General features: G+C 39.1%; 1 protein-coding gene across 1 annotated transcript; it reads left to right on the forward strand.

Annotated features, from left to right (window-relative positions):
* Window positions 1-664: 664 nt before the first annotated feature.
* On the forward strand, window positions 665-16,622 carry LOC139145487 (aromatic-L-amino-acid decarboxylase-like). The gene is made up of 13 exons (XM_070716692.1): window positions 665-1,167; window positions 4,245-4,391; window positions 6,273-6,456; window positions 6,729-6,885; window positions 7,742-7,958; window positions 8,440-8,605; window positions 8,790-8,896; window positions 10,664-10,924; window positions 11,698-11,943; window positions 12,190-12,336; window positions 13,358-13,541; window positions 14,960-15,115; window positions 16,485-16,622. The coding sequence occupies exons 1-12, from the start codon at window positions 963-965 to the stop codon at window positions 15,096-15,098; spliced, it is 2,160 nt and encodes a 719-aa protein (XP_070572793.1). The 5' UTR covers window positions 665-962; the 3' UTR covers window positions 15,099-15,115; window positions 16,485-16,622.
* The last annotated feature ends 3,302 nt before the right edge of the window (window positions 16,623-19,924 follow it).

The raw sequence follows: 19,924 nt of genomic DNA on the forward strand, positions 1-19,924 counted from the left end.
CAATGTTTAATTTCCAAGTTATACGTATGCTTTTTCAAACCATTTAACTAATGAGACTTTCGCTTTGCTTGATGGTGTGAGTTCATAGTTTTTCACCTCGGCTTGTACGTACCTGGCCTGATTCCTATAATTTTACGATGTTGTGCGATTCTTCATCAACTTCAAACCGTTCGCCTTCCACCAGAAGTGTGTCGTATATAAAAGTTGCACGTTTACCTTGTTCTCTTCCTTTCTGTAAAAATAGAATCAATTTTCGTCGTTTTGCGCCAATAAGCGGGGAGAAGTCCTCTTTGACTTTATAATGTGAGTCTTTCAGCATATTTCTGGTTTTTTGTAAGACCAGAAGGAGTTTTATAAGAGAGAGAAACTTTACGATAATTCTCCGAGGGCTATTTTCGGTGTGAGAATCAGGTAGACGATGCGCTCTTACGATACCAATAACGGATTCATTATGGGCGCCTTAAGTCTTCAGTACATCTTTCAGCAATTTTCTTACTTTATCCTCACATTCCTCCCATGATTAAGGGGGAAATGTTCAAAATGTTGAATGCCGTCTATAAACACTATTAACACTAGTGAGAGGCGACAGCTAGAGAAGACCGCGTACGCTAAGTAGACGTCGCTGTACTCTGCATCTGATTTTAATCAGATTGAGGGTTAGCCCTGCGTACGATGTTGTGTTTTCCCGGCGTTATACGGCCTTCCTCCTCTGTGGTGCATGCCGGGAACACACAGTATCGTACGCAGGGCTAGCTTCAGGGTGTACCCTGCCATAGCATACTATGAGTAACGTACCCTGCGTATACCCCACGGCTAAAACAGTTCTGTGAGTAACGTACGCTTTGTTTTCCCAGAGCGCACTGCATCATGGAACTTTGTAAAGAACTACTGGGATCCTTCACTTTTGCAAATATCTAGGTCAGCTGTGCAGTCGGCTCGCGCCATACGACAAGGACGTTCGTATGGAATTGGATGTACAACACTCTAGGCTTGTCGGCCTGGAGATACCGGCTGAGCTTCGAAGAATGTTAACTCAGAAGATCACAAATTTTGCTGAAAAACACATGCAGAAGGTTGAAGAGGGACGACTTCCCTGCTTTGCCATGAAAGCTGACAGAGCAGCAGGGTTGTTGGCGTTCCCCATAGAAGATAGGCCAAAGGATATCGGTAATGATATAATATGGCAATATTGCACGCGTAGATTCACAGATAACTTGGAACATATAGAAATACGGTTGTGGGTTATTGTTTGGGGTCGGCTTATACCAGGCGTTAAGGCCGCCACACGAGGTGACCCCACAATCTCAAGAAGTCATTGCTCGCTGACAAAAAGCCGCATACTCCTTACCGTGTATTCAAGTTGTGTAATGGTTAGCTGTTGTTGCTTAAATACTGTACTACCGAATTCCATGTGAGCGCCACTTTTGTTTTCACGGTTAATGGTGATTAACAAAAAATGCCCCTTCCCGTGAGTCAAACGGTTTCATATAGTTTACAGTCTCTGCTGACTTAGGCCAAGTACAAATTTCAGGTCAGACATTTCGTGGTCAATCATTGACAAAGCATCGACCTACTCTAGCATAAGCAAGCGATGTAATCTTTGTGTATCAGAAAAGCTGCACTTTATCAACGTTGACAAATCTACGCTGTTAAACAAACGCTCTGACTAAGTTGGTTTCAAAATGTCGCCACCAAAATGAATATTATTTATCAAACTTTAACACCACCTACATATGAGTCAAACAGTGTCATATGGTTTACAGTCTCTGCTGACTTTGGCCAAAAACGAATTTCAGGTCAGCACGCGCGTCATTGTAGGACCAGCACGTCGTGTTTTTTTGTAAGTTTTTTTTGGTTACATACTCACCAGTACAGCTATCTTTGTTATCCATATCTGTTTTGCATGTCAGGAACTGCTAAAAAGAAAACCATTGATTAAAGAATATAACTGTTGTATCAATAGTGCCAAAGCAGCATTTAGGGGAATAAAAAAGGGGAAAAAAGAAAATCGCATCGTCGTATCACTTTTGCTGACTGTTTTTTCAAGGAGAACGAGGCGTGGATTGACTTTGAAGCGTAGCTGTTTCTTGCGTGGGAGTAGGGATGGATTGTTTTCTGTTTTCTGTTGAGGTCCTAAAGAAAGGTTATTGATTTAGGTGCAATGACCTGTTTTGAACTCTTGTCCACACTGATCAGAATGTCACGTTCCCATTGAAATTGTCGAACAAAATACATGCAATATTGCTGATTTCGAAAGAGTGATATCACCATTGAAACGATTATCACACGTAGTACACGTCATGAGTAAATTATTATTACGTGTAAAAAAAACGGTTATTTGTCTGTTAATTTCCTCTTTATTTTGTATATAACACGATTGGAACTAATTTGGGATAATTGGATGACGAAGTAATGTCGATTTACTCTACAAATGTAATGTCATCTGCTTTTCTTTTTACATTACACACTCGTTTTTATGAGTAATTTGCAATATTACAACATTCAGCTATACGGCATCTAATATTTTCGAGAAATTTGTAAAATATGAAAATTCAATTATCCCAAATTAGTTCCAATCGTGTTATGTAACCAAGATATTGTGTGAGAGAACTTTAGGGGTTTGTCGAGCATTTCAATATCTCATTTTGTAACAACACAAGATGCTTCTCAGAACCCTGCTGAATGAAATAGTTCTCGATTATGTACAAAAGCACTAGCAGTGTTTGTGTAAGATATATATATAAATATATAAATATATATATATATATAATAGATAACATCGTTTATCTTAATTGGCTTATAACATTTTCTAATAGGTAACACAGATTCCGGTTTTTTGGTAATAGGTAACACAGATTCCGGTTTTATGATAATAACAGATAAAACAGAGGACTTAAAGGGAAAAAGTCGGCCATTTTCATTAATTTTGTTTGTCTTACCTTTGTCGCGCGGCGGGTCACCCAGTTTTCGAAATTTGGAATAACGGGGTCACCCTGTTTCCGGAAGTAGGAAAAGGGGGTCAGCGACTGTTTGACGTCAGCTAAAAATAACCCCTCGTCTTTTTTTCAAACGAACCCAAAATGTTTGCAAGGATTGAACGCCATAAGGGGTGACTCACCCCACTCAGACATAGCGTGGTGCCTATTGACTGTTTTAAACTGATTCATATATATTTCGGACTCTTCACGTCATGGTTAGCATACTCTTTAGTATTTGGAATAAATATAAATGGCTTGGTGCACTAAACAGGCGAATGTGACGACCCTTTGTAATTTTCATTTCGCTAAATTTTCTTCGGGTGCCAAACAGGAATATCTGCCGGGGGACACGTATATCGTGTATTCCATCAGCGCCAGACACGATCGTTCCACGGGGACAGAGAAATCGGAATTCTGTGTTACCTATTAGAAAATGTTATAAGCCAATTAAGATAAACGATGTTACTTCTACGACTCTCCAAAGAAACAATGTAAAGTTTTGTCCCAGAAAATAATATTTTGTTGGATAATTTGTCCTGTGGATAGAATTTGGTGGGGGGGGGGGGGACAATTAAAAGCACTCTGTGAAATTCGAGATCTCGCGAGAGTACGAAGCAAATTGCTTTTTTTTTCGCAAAAACCATGAACACCTTTGTGTTCTTGACGGTACAGAGATCGCGGGGGCCAAAAAACCGGCATCCTTCTGCGATCTGGTATTCGAGAACAGTGGGCAAAAAAATCTGGGTCGGCAGGGGGCAACCTGCAAACTTTTTACTATAATAATATAGTAGTGATGATGTTCCTTGGGGACAGATTTCGGTTTCTTAAGATATTATACTCAGTAGCCAGTTCATAGCTTGGTCGATATTGTTCTTTATGTCCCGTGAACATTATGATGACATTTTTTCGATGAAAATAAACGATGGTAAGTGTTAGAAGAGATTAAGTATTTGAGGTAAAAATCCCTCTATGGTGGCAGGGGGAAGCTTTTGTTTGATGCGACTTTTGTTGTGGTCATTTGCCCTGTTGAACAGTTCTCTCAGCCTGGTTCACACGAAGTCGATGATAAAATAACGTATAACCTGATTATCATACAAGGATGTAGATAACAAGGCAGACTATTCATCAGAACATACAGGGATTTGACACGCAGATGTTTCTTAACCTTGAGAAAGCGGGAAATGAGGTAAAATGGGCGGGGCTTCTTTTCGTAAAACATTAAAAAGTAGAACCGAATGAGCTTGCTTGTGTTCTTTTTCACAACAGACACGCTTTTAGAGATATTCGAAGAATATGTCATCGGCAGTGGTATTGAACATAGCCATGGCGGCCATATTGCTTTCATACCAGGAGGTGGTATCTACGCAGCAGCAGTAGGGGACTACCTCGCCGCAGTCACAAACTGTTATGTAGGTTAGTATAAACGAATAAATGCCGCTCTCCCGATGTTTAACAAACCGCTTACAGTCCAGTAACCAAACCCGGTTATAGCTGCCTGATGGAACTGTAATTACTTGCGAACATGCACTAGTTGATCGCAGGTATTCAGGACGTCCAACTTCACGTCAATGCAAGCAAACGATTTCTCAAATATCTTGTGTATACTTCCAAAGTAGAATGCGCCTCGGGGACAGATCTTTAAGCTCTCAAACTTTCACAATAGCCTACCACTTTTGGGGACTCATTTTGAAGCCAATGGAGTTAATATAAGTTACCGACTAATATTCGTAAAACTCGAAATGTTAATTTTCCCCATAGAAGTTACTACAGAGATGGCGGCCGTTTTGCCAATTTCAAGTGCATCAAGTTCTTTCTCTAGTGCTAATTTTTACTCTTAATTTCGAAAAGAAATGGTTTTAATTTCCTTATGGAAAGTTTAAGCAAAAGTGTAAGTCATACCATTTCTAGGCGCGTTCTACCTTTCGGTTATTTGGCCAATCTTTTTATAGGGTGGGCATTTGACCGAGCGGTTTTGACTGTAATGTCTTCTCTAGGTGACTGGGTGCCGCCGTACGTTGTGAGTTCTAATCCGATCGAAAATCTACTGTATTTTCAACCCTGGGTCGATAGCTCTGCTTGTGGACAGATCTCTGAGTGTATCTTTCGTCCAGTAAAGCGATGTATTCATTGCTTCTATGAAGTGTGTGCAATGTGTGATTGCGAGTATGCGGATGCGACTGCTTCGTGAACTCTATAGCGCGTGGAGGGCTCGCAATCAGAAAGATTGTAACAACTTAGGCCCAGCAGAGTAAATAAAATGTTTCCCGTCATTGGCTGGATTGAAAAATGATGCGGCCGTGCGAATTGTTTAAGGAATAGAAAATGGCCAACCTCTCTTTTTGGGCGAATTCAAATAGGGCTGCCACAAAGGGAAAGGGCCCTTGATGTGCAGTGTCTGTAGCTGATAGAAAGCAGCAGTTGTCATTCTCCTTTGTTTGAGCATATTTTCAAACAGTATCTTTTATCTTTTATGATGGAGTTGGCAACCTCCCATGGTTAACTTCTCCAATTTGCATCATTCATATATCATGCCGCGTCTTTGTCTGTCATACTAATGCCATAAGAGTTATGTGAAAAAAATACATCTGATTTTTGCAAACAATTTAACATGAAGAGGAGATATGACATCATGTAAAATAAACTTATGAGGTCAACAGTTTGGAAACGTGAAATAATGAAATACACTGCAAAGATCGTAGAAATGAATTAGCAAACAAATTGAAATTATCGGCTGTAGTAAGTGCCGATCTTGTCCTACACTTTCACTGACAGTCAGAAGTTACTGAGCATTTATGCAGCTAGTGGAACAAAGCAATGAACATGAACAATGAAAACTAAATCAATACCCTGTCTAAAAATACTGTACTTACTGCAGTATTACGAACTAGGAATGACTGAAGAGTTTTCATATAGGCAATTCATTGAAGTCGCCAGATTTTGGTCTAGATCATAAGCAAACTTTTGATTGAGATAGCAAGAAAATAATAAAATATCAAAAAATAGTTGAGACCCGCATGTGTTCACATGACGTGCGCAATGACGGGAAACAATATTTACTTTTCTCGGCCTCACCTCAATTATGACTGCGATGTCTTCGCTAGGCGATTGGGTCCTGTACATTGCGAGTTCGAATATAATCGAAAATCTACTACACTAAACAGTCAGTATGCTAGATTATTTGTTACTATCAATTGTGCCAAATGTTTTAATATGTACTTTCACAACCAAAATTTCATGGAACTTCTTCCATTGGAATTAACACTTTAGACTCTTGGTTCTCCTTCTATTATCTAGGGGAATCGAGAGCTTGCCCTGGTGCGGTTCGTATGCAAAACATGCTGATATCTTGGGTCGCTAGCCTCTTTGACTTTCCACCAGGCTCTGCTGGCAGCCTAACATCCGGGGGCTCCATGGCAACAGTCTTGGCCTTGGCAACGGCGGTACACAGTAAACAACTAAACCCGGTTGATTTCAAACGGTGTGTATAAGTAGCTATTAAGTTGATCTGCTGTTGATGATTATAACATCACTTAAAGTGGAACTTATTTCTGCAAATCGTTGTCATGCCCATAACACAAACCTTTTACAATGGGAAATCGGTAACAGATGACTCCTCAATTATTTTGAATTCGACAACAAACATAGAATAAGGGGATCTAATAAAGCTCTTAGTGAAAGTTAAATAAACCAGGACGTGTGTGGAAGCTGTTGAGCATCTTCACTCTTTGGTTTCTCCATTCCTGTGTCCAGATCCGTTGTGTACACAACAGAGGCGACTCATTACTGCCTGCAGAAGGCACAGCATACCATCGGCCTCTGGGAAACCATCATGCGGAGAGTGCCAATGGACAACGACTTCAGAATGGACCCGAAAGAGTTGCGAAGAATGATCACACATGATCAAGAGGTATGCTGTCGATTGTGACTAAAATGGTATTATATTGTATGTTAATTCATGTTTCTTGTCGACAGATTAGTGCACCTAAGGCCTACGGTGGTTCATCACCGATGGTGTATCAGTACTCGGTGAACGTTGATGAGTTTCCGTCTTTGAATGTTCCTAATCACCAATTTGTTCCTTGACACTCAAGCCAGTCTCGGTAACCGAGACTGCTCTGCGGAGCTTTTATCCGACCACCCAACACATGCAGCCAGGAGGTGAACCCTGCCGAGCAGTCTGGGTAACCGAGACTAGATATCACCCTATTCTTGTAGTAGCACATAAGACTTTTGGTCGATTCGCAGAGTGCAAACCTAGAAATTAACGCATATTTAGGTTTCACCACCAGGGTTCGAAAAGGGCAAATTGCGATGTACTGTCCTATCATTGGTGGGCTGTCATTTTCCTCTTCCACTTCTTGATTTTACTTCATCATTTATACCTTTGGAAATGACTAATGCAGTTGTGTACAGCCATTTTTGTCATATCATTTACATTTGAATTTCACTGTAACTTACATGCCATGTGTGGATGTTGATGTAGCACGCTGCTTGACCAAAGGGATCAGTGACCACCTCTTCCTGTTGGCGAAAATCTTGACACTGCAGGAGACAAGTCGCCATCATTGATGATTTCACATATTCCACCAAATACAACCATAAAAATGCAAAACAAATTGCACTCTTCGTCGCTCGCATTCGACCCCCTGTAATACAACCATAGGTGTGTTGTATCAAAGGTGTTTACAGGATCGCCTTCCGGACTACAGACTAATGAGTCGTCCAACATCCCTGTCTATAATTTGCATATCTTCTGTCACCAGGCTGGTTTGTTACCTTTTATGATATCAGCAACTCTTGGTACAACTGACGTTGGCGCTGTCGATCCCATAGACGAAATAGCTGATGTGGCAGAAGAGTACGATCTGTGGTTCCACGTCGATGCAGCCTATGGCGGATTCTTTGTTCTCCTGGAAGAATTCAAACACCTCTTCAAAGGTGTTCACAGAGTCGACTCTTTGATCGTGGATCCCCACAAAGGTCTTCTTCAAAAGTTTAATATTTTGCAAATGATTCCACACGATAAACAAACAACCTATACCTCTCTCGTCATGTGCTTCGTATGTTCATGATATCAAACACCTATTACCTGGTCATGAGGGCTATAGTACACGTTTATTAACCCGAGGGGCCGAGTGATACCCTAACACGTTGCTATTCCCCGAGGCCGTAGGTCGAGGGGTACAGCAATCGTCACAATCGTCCCGACGTCACTTTTGTCGATTCAAGTGGGACTAGACGTATCTATTTTCTCGTCACGTGACGTATTCTGGTGAATCGCGACACGGAATGAGCAGGTGGTGTGTTATAATCACATTTATTATCAATTAGGGTATTTCTGTCTTATCGTGTAGGTTGCTTCAGTATACATGTAATTTACAACACGTCACCATCTACATCTTCAGTGCGCTTTAGTCAGTTGTATCGAATTAAACCTTCCGATAATACTTACTTCCCCAAGGTTTGTTTCTACCATTTGGATCTGGAATGGTTATAGTGAGAGAAGGCTGGAAGTTGAGAAATGCCAACACGATAACTGAAGATAACATATGCGAACAAGATGACAACTTAAAAATGAATGAAACTTCACCCAAGGATCTCTCATTTGAAACGTCGAAGCACTTCAGGTTATTTTCAAATGCTGTCCTCGCTTTTCAAACAGGCCGTCTTTGTTTTTTTTTTTGTTTTTTTGCTTATGGGTTCAGTAATTTTTTCAATTTGACTAGATCTCACGATACCATCTCACATGCCATTTTTCCACTACATCAGTTTAGTAATATATGGACTTTCTTATTCTTTTCATACCGGTAGGGGTCTGAGAATGTGGTTACCCCTGCAGATGCATGGAGTCGGTGCTTTCCGTGAGTGCCTGAGAGAAAAAGTTCGACTAGCTCGCTATGTTTACGCAAAGCTTTCGGGTGAGACATGTAAAAATGCTGAATCGCTTTCAATGATGTTAAATACAGTGGTTTGCTTAGAAGCGCTGGCATTACGCAAAGTAGACATATTGTCTAAATTGAAATGTTGCCAACACTGTCAGGTGTAATTATCAGCTGAGCAGTAATTAAAGTCGATCACAGTGAAATCAACTCTACCAAAGTTGAAACATTGTCTTATACCAGGTCAGATGTAGTCAAAACAACTACACCTTAAAGCAAGTGATACGACTTGGACAGTACTTGGACATATATGGTGGTGTTGTTTATATCTAGTTCGTCTAATGCCAATGCTTCAAAGCAAACCACTGTATAGTATCTCAAATGTACAGAGAAAGTTTCATCATTTTTTATAAAGTAAATCCAGATATATTTCCCTAATTACGAAAGTTTGTTAAATACGCAAATTAGTAATTAGTTATGGTGAAAATGTTATTTCAAAAATGTTATATTATAGTATCTCAAGTTTCATCGACATTGATCAAGTCAGTTCAGATATATATCCCTAATTAGGAAAATTCGTTAAATGTGTAAATGAGCAAGTGACTTAAAAGTCATCCCTCAGTATCTTTCACCCTTGATATACCCTAGCATGATCACTATTGTAGCAATTCTCATCAAATTGTGTGCAGTCGTTGTCAATGTATATCCGTTTTCCTACAATCATAAATTATGCAAATAAGTATAAAATATGCAAACCACACCCTCCAAAAACCAATCGGCTCCTGTCATTTGCAAATTGAATCCATATACCATATTTGATTCTGGTCCAATGAGCCGTTCTTGAGATATTGCGTGTAGACAAGTGAGCTAAAACCCTGTAAATTAAAACGCAATCGAATAAAGGGGAGAGAGAGAGAGAGGGGGGGAAGAAGAAGAAGAAGAAGAAGAGGAAGAGAAGAGGAAGAAGAGGAAGAAGAAGAAAGATGTATTCCTTAATGACCCCCATTAAGAAAATCGAACACGGCCTCTTTCATCGAATGAGACCTATGGAATATTAAAACGTTTAACAGATATAGTAATACATGGAATATTTTTCCATTTGTAACTGACGTCCGATCCTTGTCTATGAATCGTAACGTGACGATTTTATCGTCGATGATGTTTTATTTTGATTGTCCTGAAAATGAAGCGGCTTAACTTTCATCATTTAAGCATTTGAGAAGTAACCAAAATTTCATTAAGTCACTTGGTCAAACTCTTTAAGTGTGATGCATATAATGTTGACTTCATAAAAAGATTTGCGCTTATACTGACACGTTATATTAACGACACCACGAATATGTAAAAAATTATATCATAAAATAATCTCATTATCCCTGAAGTAGCCCAAAATGTCTCCCCATTTTTATCAACACCGATCTAAGTTAGTTCGCGCCTCGAAAATTATAGACTTTGACGTTGACTTAAACTTGTCTCAAGTAAACTTTAACCATTCTCTTTAAAGTTCAAAATCGAGGATAAAAATAGGGCGTCCACCGTGCATATTGTACTGTAAAAATAAATATATATTTGACATTCAAAGTGGCTGAAATCCCTGGGTTATCTCTAGAGGGGAAATAAAAATTCAGGATTTTCCGAAAACTAAGCCGGTGAAAACTTTATTTACTCCATAAGCTTCAAAATGAACCCCACAAGTTATCCACAAGTGGTAGGCCATAATAATATTGTAAAAGTTTGGGTTTGAATATCTGTTCCCCAGGCAGGCGCACTGACTCCAAGAGGAATATTTTGCTTTCTGTTATGCAGAGATGCCAGGGTTGGTAGTCGGTAGCTGTTCACATCTTACAGCTGTCATATTTCACTATGAAACTGGCAATGACGAAGAAAATGAGAGAGTGAACCAAGAACTGTTCACAAAGATGCTGGAAGATGGTTCTGTTCACATGGCCTCCACGAGAATCCTGGGGAAGTTTTACTTCCGAATCTGTGTACTCCATTTCCGTTGTCATCAAGATGCGATCGACCTATTTCTGTCGATTCTTCAACGAAAAATCGTCGAATGTAACGGTGGGTGCCGCAATACTAACTTCAATAACTGTTCTAGGATTTACGTATGGTTTTGTGTGCTATAGTTAATGCTCATCTTGACCGCGACGAAACATGGATTTGAATTCCCTCGCATCACCTGAAAGTGAACAATTTCAGAACATTTTTACTTTCAGTCATATCATTTGCACTCTTCCACTCAAAGCTTAAAAAATGAATCGTTTCATTCTGACTCAATTTTATGCACTGGACAGTTACTGCACATAAGCTAGGGGCATGCGCAGATGAGCAAACAACAGCATTCCATCACCACTATATCGACAAAAAGTACTTGATTTCATGATAGTCGTGTGTCTGAAGTCGGTGTCTGTTTAACGCTTAAATAGGCAAGGGCCATCACTCCTGATAACACATTTATAACTTTATCTGCTATAAAACAAGCACACTTCTCCTAGTTCTCCTCCCGGCATTTTGTTCACATATCAAAGCACTAATCTCGCCAACACAACGCAGAGTGTATAATTTATTCTGTTGTCGTTGTTCTTGTTTTTGAAAAATGAATTCGGATCCGGACTAAAATTCGGTTGTGTTACATAAGGAAAACTAGGCATAAGGCATAATTATGGAGCATAACAAGCCACTGCCTTCACAGGCAAAATATAAATACAAGAAACATTTCAGAATGATAGAGCTGTAAAGCTGATTGGTGAGAAACCACCGATTTTTTCACCAATGATAAACCTTATACTATCGACCAATTTGGATATCTACTTTTATCTGCTTCAATGAATCAGCTTCAACAGCCTGCATCGTGAAAGGACAAACTGAATCCAAAATAGAGGAGCCATTTGGAGAGCCTGGACCTCGAACATTTGAGCTTTGTCCAGACGGACGAAGGACGCTGACAAATAAAATAACAGCATTTGCAGAAGAACACCTGAATAAAGTTGCAGAAAAACGAATTCCATGTTTTTCCCGCAAATCGGACTCTGCAGACGGGCTACTGGAATTTCCAATTGAAGAGAGTCCTAAGGACCTTGGTAAGTGGTTAATAAATTCAATGAGCGAACGACAGAAAACCGGGAACACCCATCAGTCACATTTCAAGACTCTTCTTTTTTGTCATTGCATGAAGTCACTTAGTTTGTAGTGCTGAGAAATGGCAGAACTTTCAGCTAATTTGAATTCGGCTGAAAATGAAAATTCTTGTAGCAAAGGGTGACCTATTTCTTTTATGATCGATCAGGAAAAATTTGTATTCAGTTTCTGTATTGTTTTTGATATAGATAATATATTGGCGGTGTATGAAGAATGTGTACTGGGAAGCGGTATCTTGCAAGGTCATGGTGGTCAGCTTGGCTTCATGGCCGGAGGAGGCGTATATCCCGCTGCCTTGGGAGACTACTTGGCCGCTGTGACGAACAGATACGCCGGTGATTAACACATTTCATAATGTAACCTGCTGTCGCTTTATCATACGTGTGATGAGGAAGATTGTGTAAGAGGAGGGGCGGTGTAGACTGTCAGAGTTTGAAAATAGCATGGCGAGAGCTTAGATGCAATGCAGAGACAGAGACGGTACCGGTGAACTTGACCTTCGTCACAAAGTTGAAATTCTCAACACTTCGTGTTACATAGGAACATCCTTCGTATTTTCATCGATGTCCTATCACCGATGTCCTATTGTTGTATACGTAAGCTTTAAAAATACCGGTTCAAGTTGTAACTTAGCTTAAAAAGCGTATTTACTTAAAGGTAACAAACCACAATGTTATTAAATACTAGCTGTAGTTATTAATAAGTAACGGGCGACGTGCTGACCATTAACGTTTATTTGTGGGCAAGGGCGAGAGAAAGCCAAAAATTAAGCCGAGCCTGTTAATTTGGCTTTCCTCGAGCCCGCGCCCACAAATAAACGTTAATGGTCAGAGCGGAGTCTGTTATTTCCATTATATTATCAGCGAACCCAAGCAAACCGTCAAAATTTCCGAAAATTTCAGGAGCGAACGACAACTGGGCCCCAGAAACTGAGCAATACGCGACGAACAGTCACGCGCGCTGTAAAAATTTGGCAAAATCGGAGATGTTTTCAGAAAAAAGTATCTCAACTTGACCTACAAGTGCTCCATTTCATTTTGTGATTGATTATGATTTACGTTTGAGCTGTAAAGTTACAATACTTTGAGTTGTTAATCTTATTATTCATATTCACGGGCATGTAAACAGACCATTACTGTGTATTTGTGGTCAGTCACGTGGTTCAGCTCGACCAATCAAAATGCGACGGGCAGGGCATGGTAATATAATAATAAGTAACAGTCAGTGAAGAGCGTATACCACAATCAGGCCAAACTGTCTATGGCCTTAGCTTGCTCTATAACATGAATGGTGTTAACAGCTCTACAAACGCTAACTTATCATTAATACAAAATATTGTTCTTGTATCTTTCAAAGGTTTATTTTATGCTAGTCCCGGAGCAGTTCGAATGGAAAATATGCTGATATCGTGGGTTGCCAATCTCTTTGACTTCCCGGTGGGCTTTGCTGGTAATCTTGCCCCTGGGTGTTCAGTAGCAACAGCCTTAGCAATTCTGACGGCTCGGCATAGTAAAGAACTAAAAGGACATGATTACGGAAGGTATATACCATACAAAAAAGACAACTAATTACAAATGATTACATTATATATCAGATGAGCCGTTTTTTGAATATCACGTCAAAGAAAGACAGACAGACAATCAGACAGACAGACACACAGAGGTATGACAATAGTTCACTGTGCTAACACGTGAGCCAAAATTCGCAGATGAGGTAACGGCTTCTCACAGCGTCAAATGGAAATGTTGACGTATGCGAGTTTATTTATTTATTTATTTATTTATTTATTTATTATTTATTTATTTATTTATTCATGACATGACATCGAACAGGCATAGCCCAATAACTGGATGCAAACAGACAAAAATTACAACATGAAAAGACAAATTACAACATGCAGAAACTAATTAAAAAAGGCACTAAACAAGTAACAACAGAGACTGACAAATATCAAAAACTCTCGGTAGTAAAATGACTATCAGTAAGAGATAATAAAACAGATGACACTTGGGTTTTAAAAGCACTAAGACTGGTAAACAAATCAATATCAAAACGATAGACACTATTAAGTGACATTGCCCGAGACGAAAAACAATATTTAGACAGGTTAACGCGGTGATTTGATCTCCGGAAAAGGTCAGAACCTGAGACGCCTTGGGGCACAAAGAAATTGAAGGAGCTATTAATATCTGGACAATCGGTAATGAAATTGACACATTTGTGAATAAAACAAAGATCTAAAACTTGACGAATAAAAAGAGGCGAAAGTTTAAATAAGAACATAATGTAAAATAATTATCAACATTGTACTCCATACCCTCCTTAAAACAAAGAAATTTAATAAATTTCTTCTGAACTCGTTCAATTTTGTCAATGTACGACTTCTGGTGTGGAGACCACACTACCGAACAATACTCAAGGATACTCCTAACAAGTGCAATGTAAATACTTTTGATGGCAGTGGTATTAGTGAAGTCGCAGCAAGTCCGTTTAATAAAACCGACCAATTGATGTGCTCTTTTGATTGTGCAATTGATGTGATGTACAAAGCTTAGATTTTTGGAGAAATAAACACCAAGATCCTTGATGACATCAACACGTGTGATTGATTGCTTATAAAGCTTATAATTGGAATGAACCGGAATACGCTTGGTGGAGAATGAAATAACAAAACATTTTTTAATTTAAAGATTTAGTTTAATTTTCTATGCTTTGCACCATTACCAACAAGAGAGATATCTGATTGCAATAGTCTGCAATCCGATTCAGTTTTGATGATCCGAGAAAATTTCAAATCATCGGCATACAGAAACATGGTCGAATGAGTTATTGAATTTGGGCATGTATTGTAATAGTTACGTTGTCAATTTAAATCCCTTTGAAAATTTACTAAATTAACCAAGTTGCAAATGTTAAACTTGTACCCTCCTTTCTAAACCGTGTTTCTCGTACATTTAGGACCGTGGTGTACACAACCGATACTGGAAACACGTATCTTCATAAAAGTATGAATGTTATCGGTTTCTTTGATGCTACTGTAAGACATGTACCCATGGACAAGATGCACGCATGGATCCTGATCAACTTCGGAATATGATCAGAAAAGACAAGGAGGTATGCGAGTATTCAACCTGACGACAAATAAAAATTGTAAAACCAAATGTGAGGTACCGTAGTATTCACAGTGCAAAATTCGCAAACGTTTGTCACTCTGAGCATTTCAGATACTGAAGTTGTTCTTACGGTTGTTAATGTCTCCACGGGACTAGAAGTCTTGGTTCAAATGCCTGACGGGGCCAAAAGACTTGGTTCATAAAGTTCATATTTGCCGTGAATGTTACGGACCTCATAATAAAGTAGATTTTCGACATCACGACCCGATAGGTAACAAGTGCCTCGAAACTAAAGGTTTTCAGCTGTTACCCACACACACAATCACACACACACAATCTATCTATCTATCTATCTATCTATCTATCTATCTATCTATCTATCTATATATATATATATATATATATATATATATATATATATATATATATATATTATATATATATATATATATATCTGTATGTGTGTGCGCCCCCCCCCCCCTTCAAGCCAAGGGCAGGTGACCATTTGTCCGACGCAAGGAGGGCAAATGGTCTCCTGCCTCGAGGGTACATAGTCCTTTGTTTGGGCTGCAGTGTTTTTATTACATGGCTCTTCACATAGTTTTCACTCTAAATTTTTGTGTTACTACAAATGCATATGATATGTTTAATTTCCGTATTAAACGAAAACCTGTCAAAAACAGAACGATTTTCATCATCGAATGGCGCATTAATATATTTAAATCAGTATTGTGTGGTTATCAATTTTTTTGCATAATTTTGTGAAAATACTGTTTCCTGTGTAAAGTATGTAATATGATCATTTTTGAATCCCGAAGTTTGTCAAGTTGAAAATAGTTCCGGTTCACCTTCAGTCAAGTGATGAGTATAGGCCCGCGATGTCACAAGTTGCCATTTAACCCTGTAGAGCGTGCGACGTTCGATATTGTATATTGTTGCGTGAATACATGGGTTTATGTTCCCCTAGAGCAGGTGACAATTTGCCTTACGCCAGGAGGGCAAATTGTCTCCTGCTGCGAGGGCACATAAACCCGTGTATTCAGGCATAATATTTTTATTACATGCCTCTTCACAGTCAAGCTATATGACATTTAGTTTCATACATTTTCAAACAATTTTACAATTAACGACCAGCATCAAACAGATTTTAAAGAAAGTCGAAATAGCAGTGCGCCAGGGATATTTTACATCTAGTGTTAAGCGTCTACATCGACGTAAAAAACGTCGAAGGACTTCACTGGACCGGGTAACCATGGAAACCGGTCCGTACATAGTTCACAGGCCCATCATCGAATTTGGTCAGTTATTCCATTACATTACTACTTGCCTTCAATGTTTTTTGTTTTTTTTTTTTTTAATTTTTTAACCAGGATGGTTTGTTACCTTTTATGATATCAGCAACTATTGGCACAACTGACGTTGGCGCTGCCGATCCCATAGACGAAATAGCTGATGTGGCAGAAGAGTACGATCTGTGGTTCCACGTCGATGCAGCCTATGGCGGGTTCTTTGTTCTACTAGAAGAATTTAAACACCTCTTCAAAGGTGTTCATAGAGTCGACTCTTTGATCGTGGATCCCCAGATAGGTACTTGGCCAGATCTTATGATAAGTTTCTGAGGGGCGCTTTGCATGATGTAAAATGGTTTGAGGTCGTCTTCTAGCGAGGAACCCAGTGCTAAGGCTTATACTTTATCATATAAGAACATAAATCGTAATCACGAGATGTTTGTATATGTCTATAAAAATCTTACAGTTTCAATTGTGCACCATTAGTAATTAACATATTTGTGTTGCCCCCTGCAGGTTTGTGCCTACCATTTGGGATAGGTATACTTGTGGTGAAAGATGGTTACAGGCTACGTAACGCAAACACTGCACACGATCCAGGCATGTATTTAGAAGTTAACAAAAGATACGAGGGCGAAGAATCTCCAAAAGATCTATCGTTTGAACTCACAAGGCATTTTAGGTCAGTTTCGATACAACTTTCCTTGACTCACTATCTTTGGTCCTTTTTTTATTTCCCTTGGGGTTCTTTCGATCTAATTTGGAGAAATGGCAAATCACTTGATTTAACTTAATTTTGAGGTACAATAGCATGGTTTATTTTACCAAAACCTGGTTCTTTTGTTGCTCAAGAAATATAGTGACAGGTTGACGTACAGGCTCAATGTGACTCGTTCAACCAAGAAACAAGTACCAATGGTTCTGCTCCGGAATAAAACTTCTGAAGGATGACCGGTGTTCTACAGACTCAGTACGCCCAAAAGATCACGTGATGGCGGTAAAAACAAACCCTCGTGTACAAACGCCCACAGAAATACACGTACTTCTCTGCCTGCTTTTGTGCACATGGGGTGGTTTGTACCGTGGTCCATTCGTATTCCGGGGTCAAGTTGACTTACTATAAAATTGACTCCTCTTATCGTTCTGCGACAGAGGTCTCAGAATGTGGCTGCCGCTACAGTTGTATGGAGTAACACCATTCCGAGAAAATCTTAAAGAGAAGATTCAGTTAGCTCAGGATCTTCACTCCAGACTTGCAGGTACATACACTCGTAGTACAGTCATCTATGTACATTTCTCATTGTTTTAATTTCACTATTGGCCAAAGTAATTCCATACCTTTGGCTCAGACAAGAGGAAGTCTTTGATGATTAACTGTATATGGGTCATGCGCGACGACCCGATGGCGCCATTCTCGGGGGGGGGGGGGGGGTCGAGATAGGCCCCGACCGCCCGTGCCCCCATTGCCGAACACTGCCGGCGCTTGGCGGGACAAGTACCACTACACCGTGGAAGGGGTACCGAATCACTCGTAGACGACTAGGGTGTCGTATACTTTCGTATCAGTATACCATATATATATATATATATATATATATATATATATATATATATATATATATATATATATATATATATATATATATATATATATATATATATATATATACGAAACTGTGCTAATATGTTATGTAATTATTAAACCGGTATGTCTGTCAGGCACCATAATGCAAGAATTTGGAATCAGAATCCTTTTTTTTTTCATATCATAAGCCTGCTGTTTGCTGTTGCTAATATTGACTTTACTTTTTCACAATTGCCGCACTTTTATACTGTCTTTTCAGCTCTCCCGGGTTTTGTAGTTGGCAGCTTTCCGCAACTGACAGTCGTGACATTTCACTACGAAACCGGAAACGAGGAGACAAACGAAAAGGTCAATCGAGGTCTAATGGACAAGATTTTACAAGATGGTTTGATATATATTTCCTCCACAAGAATATGTGGGAAATTTCGTCTGCGGATCTGTCTGGTACATTTTCGATGTCACGCTGATACGATTGACCTCTTCCTGACAATTCTTCAAACTAAAACTAAAGAATTAAAACCCAGACCGTAGTAGTAGCCAAAATATTTAACAAAAAGGAAGGTCAGACAGCCTTTACTATTTGTAGTTGTTGATAAGCAGTTCTATAGCCGAACAATGACGTTGAGGCTAAATGTTATTCATTTTTTGATATATGAATAAGAGTGTGAACAGAACTTTTTTGTACTTTAAATGTAGTACTCGCCTCGGACATGAAAGACTGAAACTTAAATTTACCAAAACTTTCGTCAATGAAACTTTTGACGATTCTCTCACCAAATCAAGAAAACAATTCAGGGGTCTTCGTGCAAGTTTGGTAATACAGATACAAACTGCCTAATATATACCGATAGTTAAAATTCAAAATGGCCGCCATCCCTGTGTTAACTCAATGGGGAGTACTCAATTTTCGAAAAACTATGACTGTAAATATTTGCCTGGCTCCTAAGGGTTTAAAATGAGCCCTACAAAAGGTACATCAGAAAAGAAAGTTTCAAAACTTTAGGAGTCCAAATATTTGTCCCCAAGGTGCATTCTACCTTAAAGGTATACAGTCACCTGTAATCGATATCTAAATATGCCCACATATGGTCAAGGGGGCGTTCCTTTGTATTCAAATGCCCATGTGAGGGCGCTGTTTTTATAAAGCGGCCACCCGCTTAAAATCTGTGATTGGTTAGATTTTCTCTTTCCATGGTAAATGTGGCAAAATTGGAACAGGTGACAGTATATCTTTAATTTTGTTAAATATCATTCCACATATGTGTTGTCGAAGATAGTTACATATTTTGTTCTGTTGACAGTCAAAGGGGACTTCTAAAGTAAAAATTGTTGTCTTTTCATGAAACCAAGCAACTGTATAGTTCCGGAAACCTTTGATATAACTTGATACGGAACGTGGTTTTCAAAGATAGCATCAACGAATTCATTTTCACGCTATACATCTTTACTACAGTTATACGCATATCATCCAATAAGTTTTTTCCACAAAAATGTTTATAAAGGTACAAATATGCAGTATTAGGGTGTGAACAAACATGGAGAAATCCTAATTGAGAGATCAAAATGTGTATTGTGGATGGTAGGATTACTCCTGCCAATGATAATTTTACTTCAATTTCTCATAGAGGTAAAGCGGTAGTTGACTATTCTACTCTACCGCACTACAATATTGAGTATTGTAAGGAATTCAGAGTGTTACCAGTATCTCAGTTGATTGATTGTTTTAATTTGCATGGACTTTTAAGTGATCGTGCTGTCCCAGATCATTCTATTCTTTCTATTGTGTTTTCAACATGCGAGACTTGCATGTATAAATCGTCTTCAAATATGTCTAATTCCAGTAGTGAAGCAACACAAAGAGAGTACAATATTTCAAGCATCCCATCTAATTTCCTTGATTCTGATGTGTGTGGGCATACATGAATGCCATAATTCA

This window comes from Ptychodera flava, chromosome 12, assembly GCF_041260155.1.
Source record: "Ptychodera flava strain L36383 chromosome 12, AS_Pfla_20210202, whole genome shotgun sequence".
In the NCBI taxonomy this organism is placed as follows: Eukaryota; Metazoa; Hemichordata; class Enteropneusta; family Ptychoderidae; genus Ptychodera; species Ptychodera flava.